Source organism: Melanaphis sacchari, unplaced genomic scaffold, assembly GCF_002803265.2.
Source record: "Melanaphis sacchari strain LSU unplaced genomic scaffold, SCAv2.0 Contig21_pilon_pilon, whole genome shotgun sequence".
In the NCBI taxonomy this organism is placed as follows: domain Eukaryota; kingdom Metazoa; phylum Arthropoda; class Insecta; order Hemiptera; family Aphididae; genus Melanaphis; species Melanaphis sacchari.
This window is the reverse complement of record NW_020271096.1, coordinates 429549-439425: the sequence shown is the minus strand read 5'-3', so window position 1 is coordinate 439425 and position 9877 is coordinate 429549. Positions and strand designations below refer to the sequence as shown.

At 24.5% G+C, this 9877-nt stretch overlaps 2 protein-coding genes across 5 annotated transcripts; both read right to left on the bottom strand.

Annotated features, from left to right (window-relative positions):
* Positions 1 to 141: 141 nt before the first annotated feature.
* LOC112594084 (phosphatidylethanolamine-binding protein homolog F40A3.3-like) lies at positions 142 to 2868 on the bottom strand. Of its 4 annotated transcripts, none has more exons than XM_025338706.1 (5): positions 2770 to 2868; positions 2449 to 2559; positions 777 to 900; positions 492 to 629; positions 142 to 425 (listed from the first exon to the last, which is right to left on the bottom strand). In XM_025338706.1, the coding sequence occupies exons 2-5, from the start codon at positions 2506 to 2508 to the stop codon at positions 211 to 213; spliced, it is 537 nt and encodes a 178-aa protein (XP_025194491.1). In that variant the 5' UTR covers positions 2509 to 2559; positions 2770 to 2868; the 3' UTR covers positions 142 to 210. The 4 variants fall into 4 exon arrangements, with proteins under 4 accessions (XP_025194491.1, XP_025194489.1, XP_025194488.1 ...); XM_025338704.1 differs by having other exon boundaries at positions 2449 to 2641; positions 2770 to 2864; XM_025338703.1 differs by having other exon boundaries at positions 2449 to 2641; positions 2700 to 2854.
* A 3871-nt stretch (positions 2869 to 6739) lies between these two features.
* On the bottom strand, positions 6740 to 8138 carry LOC112594086 (protein D2-like). The gene is made up of 6 exons (XM_025338707.1): positions 8003 to 8138; positions 7804 to 7914; positions 7600 to 7723; positions 7387 to 7524; positions 7219 to 7294; positions 6740 to 7026 (listed from the first exon to the last, which is right to left on the bottom strand). The coding sequence occupies exons 1-6, from the start codon at positions 8024 to 8026 to the stop codon at positions 6885 to 6887; spliced, it is 615 nt and encodes a 204-aa protein (XP_025194492.1). The 5' UTR covers positions 8027 to 8138; the 3' UTR covers positions 6740 to 6884.
* Between the last annotated feature and the right edge of the window lie 1739 nt (positions 8139 to 9877).

Below are 9877 nucleotides of genomic sequence, written 5' to 3'. Positions count from 1 at the left end.
GCATCATTGAAAAATATCTTTTTTAAATTTAAAAATGTTAACTATACCCAAAACCTATTTTAATCATAAAAAATACATTTATTATAAGACCAACTTTGTTTGAATAATAAAAATATAAATGATATTACTATTATTTAAAAATTATATATTGAGTAATATTTGATTATGCAAGTGAACAGTGAGCACTGAAATATATATTTATATAATAACTTAAGCACCAAGCTGTTTGTATAGTATTGGAACATAATCATCATATTGAGCTTGATAGAAATTTCCGGCCACTGGATTTCCCAAATTGTATTTAAGTGCAAATTTAGCGATAGAAAATTTTTCACGCTTTTCTGCCGATCTGTTAGTTAAACGAGGTTCATCAAAATTCAACTTTGACGGTTGTTTATAAGCTAAGAATACATAACGGTGAAGTCCTGTAACCAAAAGAATATATTATAAATAACAATTAAAAAATTTTTTTTTCAATTATATTATCTTACCAGTCTCTGGTGGTGGTCCTGAGCCTACATATTCAGAAAGTGTTTCACCCTTAGCAATATCATTACCCGGAATATTTCCAACAAGCCAATGATGCCATTCTCTGAATGTGTGTTCCTTACGGCTCGGAGCATCAGGATCTAAGACAAAAATTATCAACTAAAATAAATTGTAATGTTTAATACTATAAATATATAATAATATCATGCACATGTTTTTATACCTCAAAAAGGGTGTACATTTATGCACAAAGAAATAATTGGAGATATAATGTAGGTTAACATTACCTGTCATACAAAGAGTATACAAAGCATTTGCATCAGCAGGCCAGCTTACAGACGGTTCATCTTTTACTTGAGTAGGTGTGAGTTCATTACCCATATTAACAATCACTCCACTTGGGTATGATACCTATAATATAAAATATTTATACCTTCTTAAACACGGATCACATAATTTACATTTTCAAATTTATGGTACCTATATTTTTTTTTCATGATGTTAATCATATATTAAATTATAAATCTATTATACAGAATAATTAAAATATTGACATTAGAGAGTCAAAATCAATCCAAAACCTTCAGTGCAAGCTAATGTACCATTAGTATCCTATTCCTTCCTCTTTATTTATCATAACATATAAATTATCAGAGCATATATTATTATTAAAATAATTATAAAGTCAATTAACAGGTTACTGATATATTTTTTTCGTCAATAAAACATCTTGGGCAGATATTTCTTTTTTAGTATACATTTTTAACATTCTTTGATATTTTATTATAGATATGAAACTAAATAGGTATATTTTAAATTTTATTTTTTGATAATTTTTGATTATATGGTTATTTTTTACTGATTTTGATATATTTTTTGTATTTTTAAAATTTTTTTTTTACATTATTTTGACAAAACTAACGTATTGCATACAACCTGATCTTTAGATTATTTTTCTAAAAATACTGATTCATTTTTGTAATTATTTTGTATTACTAACATTTATTATCTCCGTTTTAAATTTAATTTAGAACTTGTCTATAAAAAAAAAAAACATTTAATGTATAAAAATATTAGCATTGTTTAAATTTAGATGAATAAATAATAAATTAATGATTAAAAATATTAATTTAAAAATGATTGTTTTTTGATAATTTATTATTTATTAAAAAAAACGAAAATTTTGAAAATATTAAGTTATTATTAGGTATTTTTAAGGTAATTTTTTGATGTTTATAAATCATTTTAATACTTTTTTACAATGCATTTTTTAAAGATTTTTAAGCCATCAAGTCTTGAGCCTTACTTATAACCATAGATTTGTAAACAGTTTATTTATTTTTTTAATTTTGAGAAATTAAAATAAATTAACCAAAATAATAATGTAGAAGTTGCTATTGTAAAATAGATTCTTCTATAAGCCAATATCTAAATATTATAAAACCCTTTTTAAACTTTAATGTTTGGAGAATACTCAAAATATCATAGGGAAAATCAGTGCATTGGAAACTCTCTGACCTAGGCAGCTAGACCCACACTCAACATACAAAATGTAATTTTAATTCAGCAAGCCCAATCATGAGTTATAAGATTTTATACTAGACCATCATTTATAATTGCACATATTAAGCTCTTTTCTATGATTTAATATATTTTTGCAATATTTAAATATTTTTAAATTATATTTTATACTACGTTAATTATGCCTTGCATGAAAATGGTAGTCTCGTATAAACCAATGTACAACAAATACAGATTAAAACACATATGATAATAAAACATTACAGTCATTAATTATAAACTTAACAAGACAAAATTGGTTTTGCTGAACTCAAATTTATCATTTTGTGGGAGAGTTACTGAGAGCAAACTGATGTCTAAAGTGGTGACTGGTGATACCACTGACACCGTCTTAAGGTTTCGAGTGTTTCGACGATAAAAATAAACATAATGTTTTACTTCAATTTTGTCGCTGGGCGCAACGGCAATCACATCTGGTACGACTTCGTGTTCAAGCATGGCGGCGGATTTTGTCGAGTAAGATGAACGAGCAATGAACGCGGCGTTTAACTGTGAAACGATTAAATGTTTAGGTCGAGCGGTAAGGCGACAACAATTAATGGCGGATTTTATCAGCAATGCCATCTATATTCTATAATACATGTACCGGTAAATTAAAATAGATTAAAAATTGCTAGAGGGATACTCACAAGTTTAAAACAATATCTGTGGATTGTGATAGTATAATATTGTGGTATCAAGACTATCGCGTATACTTACGAATTTTATTCAGATGATTTCAAAATATCTATTGTGAATAATTTTTTGGAGAAAAAGCCAACTTAATGATGGATCAGTTGATACTATTATAATATCAAATTGATAAGAAGTAATTGATGGTCCACTAACTAAAAGTACCGCTTGGAGCACTGCAATCCAATTTAGCTAGATTAAATAAAATGGTGTTTCCCAAACTTTTTCTTTGCCGGACTTCTTAGATAATATAGTGAAATTGATTGCGGATCCCCTTAATAAAAATAAATAACAATACTAATTTAATTACTTTATTTTCTGAACTGAATGTACATATTTTTATGATGAAAAATTGAATTAATTTTTTAAAAAATGAATAAATAAACATACCTATTATTTGTTTAATAAATTTTTTTATAGTGTGTTTAATGTGATAGATAAAGTAGTTTTTCAATTTACGTTCTAGGGCCCCCTCCGGTACACAAGCGGACCACAGTTTGGTAAACGCTGGTGTAGACTACTGTTGACAGGTCACGAGTCGAAAGGTTAATTTAAAAAAAAAATTGTAAACTGTATGTCATGGCATCAATGCATCATGTATTTAGTACACAAGTATACGGTATGATATTTGGGTAACATTTTACCGATGCAGATTTATTTCTTAAATATTGTACACCACCAATCCGTTTCATTTTTCAGGCATAATTTCTATTAACCCGATGATTTCCTTCCATCAACAAGTTCAAAATACACATTTTCTATCCAAGGGGCAAGAGCACTTTACCTATCTCTTTAGTTACCTATCCATTTGTACCTATTAACTATTAATAACACAATCTCAATCCGCAGTTTATACGTTACTAGCTGAATTACCCGGCTTCCCCCGTGTGTAGTTTGTGCTTTTTCAAAATTTTACTTAATTTTATCAAGTGTTGAATAATAGTAGTAGCTGAATTATAAATAAAACAAAAATATAATGATCGCTCGTAGGAGTATTTGGTACAACTTAGTGAAAAAAAAAAATAAGAAAAATGTGATAGTGTCGTCACAAAACGGAAACATAAAAAAAGGGTTGTTATTTTATATACATAAGGATTTATTTTCTGTTCGAATTTTGTTTTATTTCTATATTTTAAATATAATTATTTTAATAATATAATTGTAACTAATAATATTGTAATCGTCAAGACGTTACTAATTAAGTATCGAAATAGATAGTCGGTAATTATTATTTAACTACTGACATTCCAATAAACATACCTAAATAATATATTACATTTAATGACTTTCTGACATTCAACACGTAATCTGCCAGCCTCTGTAGTTGTTTAGACGCTATAAGTTTTTTAATAAATAAATTATTATTATTCTACCTATATATTTTAATACTTTCTGTTTTATTTTTCTTATAGGTACCTAGTAAGCATATACATATCGTTATTAATAATAACTTATTATTAATTTTAATTAATAAGCATAATAATAATTTACATGATACATATTTTATTATAATTTATAAGTGTATTGTGTAATGTGTAGTGTATATACCTACATAATTTTTACCAATTGTTTATAATATGTATATGCTTAATATACCAGCTGTTACCTAATCATAAATTATAATCATAATTTTATTTACTGATTAACTATAACGACAATTGATATTCGTTTAGACAAATTACCTTATTTTTAATATTTATGTATTTTAGCTGTGCAGGTATACTTACATTGTTTTAACACAAATTATGTCTTTATAACGCCTCAATTATTCAGTTAAATTATAAATTATATATTTATACTTATTAAAAACATTAAAGTTTCAAAGTTTATAAATATTCAACAATAATGACTTTGAAATATTAAATAATGGCAGAATCGTTTTGTTTGAAAAACTTAGATAACTAAATTTTTATACTTGGTATTTTTAAAACATTGAATGATTAAAAATATAACACATATAATACATACTTACTTTCATATACTATTTATGTGGCTATAAACCTATTCTATAAATAATTATACGCAGGCATGCAGCCTCTAGGTATCTTAAATTTAAAATATAGTTTCTGCAATGCTAAGTTCTAGCCACCGCACTTCCGATCTATAAGTCTCATATATATCATAAGCATAACATAGAAAATACTGTAATCCAAAAAAAATAAGCTTAAAATTCCAATACATCTAAAAACTTTTTAATAGTTTAAATTGTACTTATCTTTTGACTACATTCAGTAGGTAGGTATACTACTGCAATTTTGCTAAATAGCTTTTATATTCTGATCAAGTACCATCCTAATAACTATCTACGTTTATACTAAAAATGTATAGCTAATATTATAAATTATTCAAGTTTTGAATATTATTAGTGATTTATTATAGCTAAATCACTATCAATTATTAAAGTTTGTCTTTAACTCCTATCAGTCATATTCATTTAATAACAATTTCTCATATTCTACAAATTATATTTAGTTATTATCATGAGTAATACCATTGAGTATATATAGTTTATATACTATATATACTCATTGGTAATACTCAACAATTATTAGGTACGATTTGTGTTACGCTAATAAAATAAAATACACAGAGCAATAAAAACTATCATTTAAATAAATTATAGGTATTCTTATACGAATAATAAAAATTTAATAAGTATCTACTTATAAATATAATGTGAAATGTTAAAGTATTACTATATCTATAATTATTATAAAATTATCAATAATGGAATTAAATAATTGATAATATTATGAGAATAACAAGTCAATATAAAAATAAAAATATTAGAAATTCATATAAATATAGTATTTCTGCAGTTGAACTTAAAATTCATATTAATTAATGAATAGTCATCAGTAGATAACTTATTATTTATAACAATTATCTAATAAATTATAAAGATAACCTAACTTAAAAAACACAAACCTACATTAAGCACCTATTATATAATATTATGTGTGTGTGTGTGTGTGTGTGTAGAAGTAGGTACGCTACAACAGTACCTATAATAAATATCTACCTATATCGCATAAATATATTATTCATATTAATAAAAAGGAATATTAATTGTATTTATGTTTTATGTTTAAGCGATTCACAGCCAACTATTCTATAGCATTCATGGTTTTGAAATTTAGTACATAGGTTCCAAGAATGTTCACTTTGAAGTTAATTTTTTTAATTGTGTATTTTAAAGATGGATTCGTACAAAGAATTTGTTACGGAAAATGACAAATTAATATTTTTTGTCTGTGTACGATTGCCATTTATTATATAAAATAAAATAGATATTATGTAGCATATTATTTTAGACCTGTCACATTATCCAAATGAATTGTTTTAAAAATATGTACAGTTTTCGTTTAACAGAGTTCAACACAAAATCGACCACAATTAATAGATATATCTGTCGTATAAAGTCGAAGAATTATAACGAATGAACTTTGTGTAAATCTACAATTTTCGACCGATTTTCTTAAAATTTTTATCAACAGATTCAAAAAATTCACGGTGTCATATATTGTATTTCAATACTACTTACTAGTTACTTTTTACCTCCAATACATTGAATGTAATTGACTTATGAAAAACAATCATTTTTTTATTATATATAATTTCCGTCGATTACAAAAATAATATATTTATTACTTATTAATATCATTTTAAACTTATTTTATAGTTAGATAAAAACAAACCAAATAACTATATTAAAAATCTGTGTAACTTACTTTTAACGAAATCTATGAAAAGATATATTCACAGATATTTAATTTGTCGCGAGTATCGCAGGATCAGCAAGTATTATATTTTAAAGTAAAGCAGACGTTGTACAAACATGTTCAGTGGGACCAATTATCGTATTGGAATAAATTTAAAAAAAAAACCAATAAGTAGTAGGAGACTGCAAACTTAAATTATTAACATGACTACCAGGTAATATTTAAATTAAGAAGAAAATTTTCTGAAATTATTAGACAACAAAAAAATAATTTTTATTTTACTAATTTATAAATTATATAAAATACTGCAAGATTAAAATAAAAAGTCATTAGACACCTAATTAGTATTTCTACGTAATAAATATTTTTTCAATTTTTTTAAATATAGGCTTACTAATTTTTATTAAATTTGAAGAAAAATTAATTAACTCCAAATTGTTTGTATAGAATTGGAACATAATCATCGTACTGGGCCAGATAAAAATTACCAGCCACGGGTATTCCTAATTTGTATTTCAATGCAAATTTATCAATTGAAAATTTCTCACGATGTTCCACAGATCTATGTAAACAGAATAAATAATATATTATAAAACAAAAAGTAATAAATAATATATATGAAAATGAAATTATTATTTTTAATGGTTAAGTATAAAAAACAAACGAAAGATTGATTAGTTCGTTCAAGCATAATATATGTATGTAATAATTATATCTAATCACTAATCAGTTATAATATTTATGATTATATTACCTATCGCTTATACGTGGCTCATCGAATGTAAGTTTTGATGGTTGTTTGTATACTAAAAACACATATCGATGTATTCCTGGAAAATCATTTTTTGTTCATTAATATACCTAATTATCTAATAATGATTTGTTAGTAATTAGCCTATTGATACTTTAATCATTATAGTACCGGTTTTTGGTGGAGGTCCAGAACCTACGTATCCAGTAAGTGTTTCTCCCAGGCCCACATTTTCACCAGGTATGTTTCCGACTAACCAATGATTCCATTCTTTATTTGTAGGTTCAGCTCGGCTCGGAGCATCAGGATCTGAGAATAAAAATCAAAAATAATATAAATTTTTAATACCTACCTACCTATTTGTTTAAATTATTGAGTACTTACCAACTAAACATAACGTATAAAATGAATTAGGATCAGCATTCCAACTAACTGACGGTTGGTCCTTCACTTTAATAGGTTTAAGTTCATTACCAAGTAATGCTTTCGCGCCGTTCGTATAATTTACCTATAATACATTTTTTATTTTTACTCCCGATTTATAATAGCGTATAGTGCCTTAGTAATGAGGTATATTTTTTTATTTACTTGTAAAAATTCTTTTGGGGCAATAGGAATTACATCAGGTACCACTTTTTGATTTTCCATAGCTTGGTCGACATTAAAATTGTTTGCAGATACACCGATCGTGATACATATCTGTAAAATATAGAGTAATTTTTTTTTTATATAATAAACCGATAGAATTTTAAAAGCAAAAAATATTTATATCAAAGAAATTTCTTACTAAGTACAAACTAAAGCGCCACATTCTTGTCTCTTCAAAATTAAAAAACCAATAGGTTAAGTGATTTTACTAAAGTTTATCGAAGACGACTGAACTAAATGGTGAGCAAACAGTTAATGAACTTAAAACGTTTACTCGGAATTAAATATAGAGAATAATCATAATAATATTATATACTACTACTTCTACTAGTACTACTACTATAGGTAGTAGGTAGTTTTACTTTGGTCTTTGAAGGTCATAATAACTTTGCAGTATACTACAAAGGATCATGGAACTAATTATTTACATAATTACCAAAAACAAAAAGCTTAAGTAACTAGTTTTTTATTACCAACAATAATTTAAAGTTAAAAAGTTAAAAACATAACAATAAATGTCTGAAAAAAATATTGAAGCACATTATCAAACAATTAATAATTTATTTTAAATGTAAAAATAAAAAAATATTATATACACGTTTTATATTTATAATTTTATAATAATATAATTATATATAGATTGTTCAACAGATGTAAATATCTTGAAAAATTATACACGTATTATTTGATTTTGTAACATAATTTATAACTTGATTATCATAAAACATTTAGTATTTTCTTAATTACTTAGTTAATTCTAAAAAATAAATGATATAATTAAATTTGGTGGTTTAAATGAAAGTGTATATAAGAATTAAAAATAATAAACATTATAAAAATCAAAAATTAAAATACTTGTTCCTACCATTTTATATTTGTATAATTTTAAAATTAATTTTTAGTAGAAAAAAGTGAAGTATCTACATATTAGCAGAGCATTAGATGTAGTATTTTAACTAAACTTATACTAGCTTTGGTTATTATAAAATAAGACTTTTTTTTTTTTATAATACTACATGATATAAATGTATTTTTAACATATTCTTACTTACCTCTTGCAAAACAATTATTCAAAACATCTTATCAAAAAATTAAAATTAAAATTATAAGCATCAAATGTATTTAAAAAACAGTATGCAAGTTATTTTATGGAATAAACTATACACTAGAATAATTACTTTTTTGATGTGCATAAATACAAATATCATATAAGTACAGCTATATAATAGGTATTTAATTACAACTTATAAAAACTACTATTTTTTATTATTACTATAAATTTTAAAAATATATTCATTTTAAATACTCAGATTATGTTAAATGATATACAGAACCTATAACCTATCTTAATTATCTCATAATATATAGATTGTAGCCTGTAGATATATAAGTATATACACATCTCGGCATATTTAAATTTAATAAATTGTGAAAACTAACAATATTTAATATACATATTTGTATATTATTGTATATTTTAAATGTTTAAAAAACTCAAGTAGCATATTCGTGTGTAAACCACCTAGGTAATTATCTAATCGTAATGAAAATTACTTTTAGTCAAAACTGAAACTCATACATATTTCATTTTTACTTTTTGTTTTAATATGAAAGTAAGAAATCTTTATGTTCTGTAGTTCTATATTATAATATAAATTATAATAGGTAGTGTCTACAAACTATTATGATTAAGCTTTAAACATATATAACCAGGTAATTAAGAACATAATACCTTTATTTAAAATAAACTCAACTTACTTCACAAATCATACAAAATCTGTGAAAACTTTTGTTCAATATTTGTTTCCTGGGCAAGACTAATGCATTATGCATATTGTCATACTATCATACTATTATCAACATCAAGTTTTCATTATTCTTGACTAATTAGTATTAACATATCTTTTTTCATATAATATTATGTATTATTTATGACATAATAAATCATGTTGACATCACCTAATAAATGTAGTAAATCTTATTAATTATTCTGACATGTTCTAAAATCATAAAT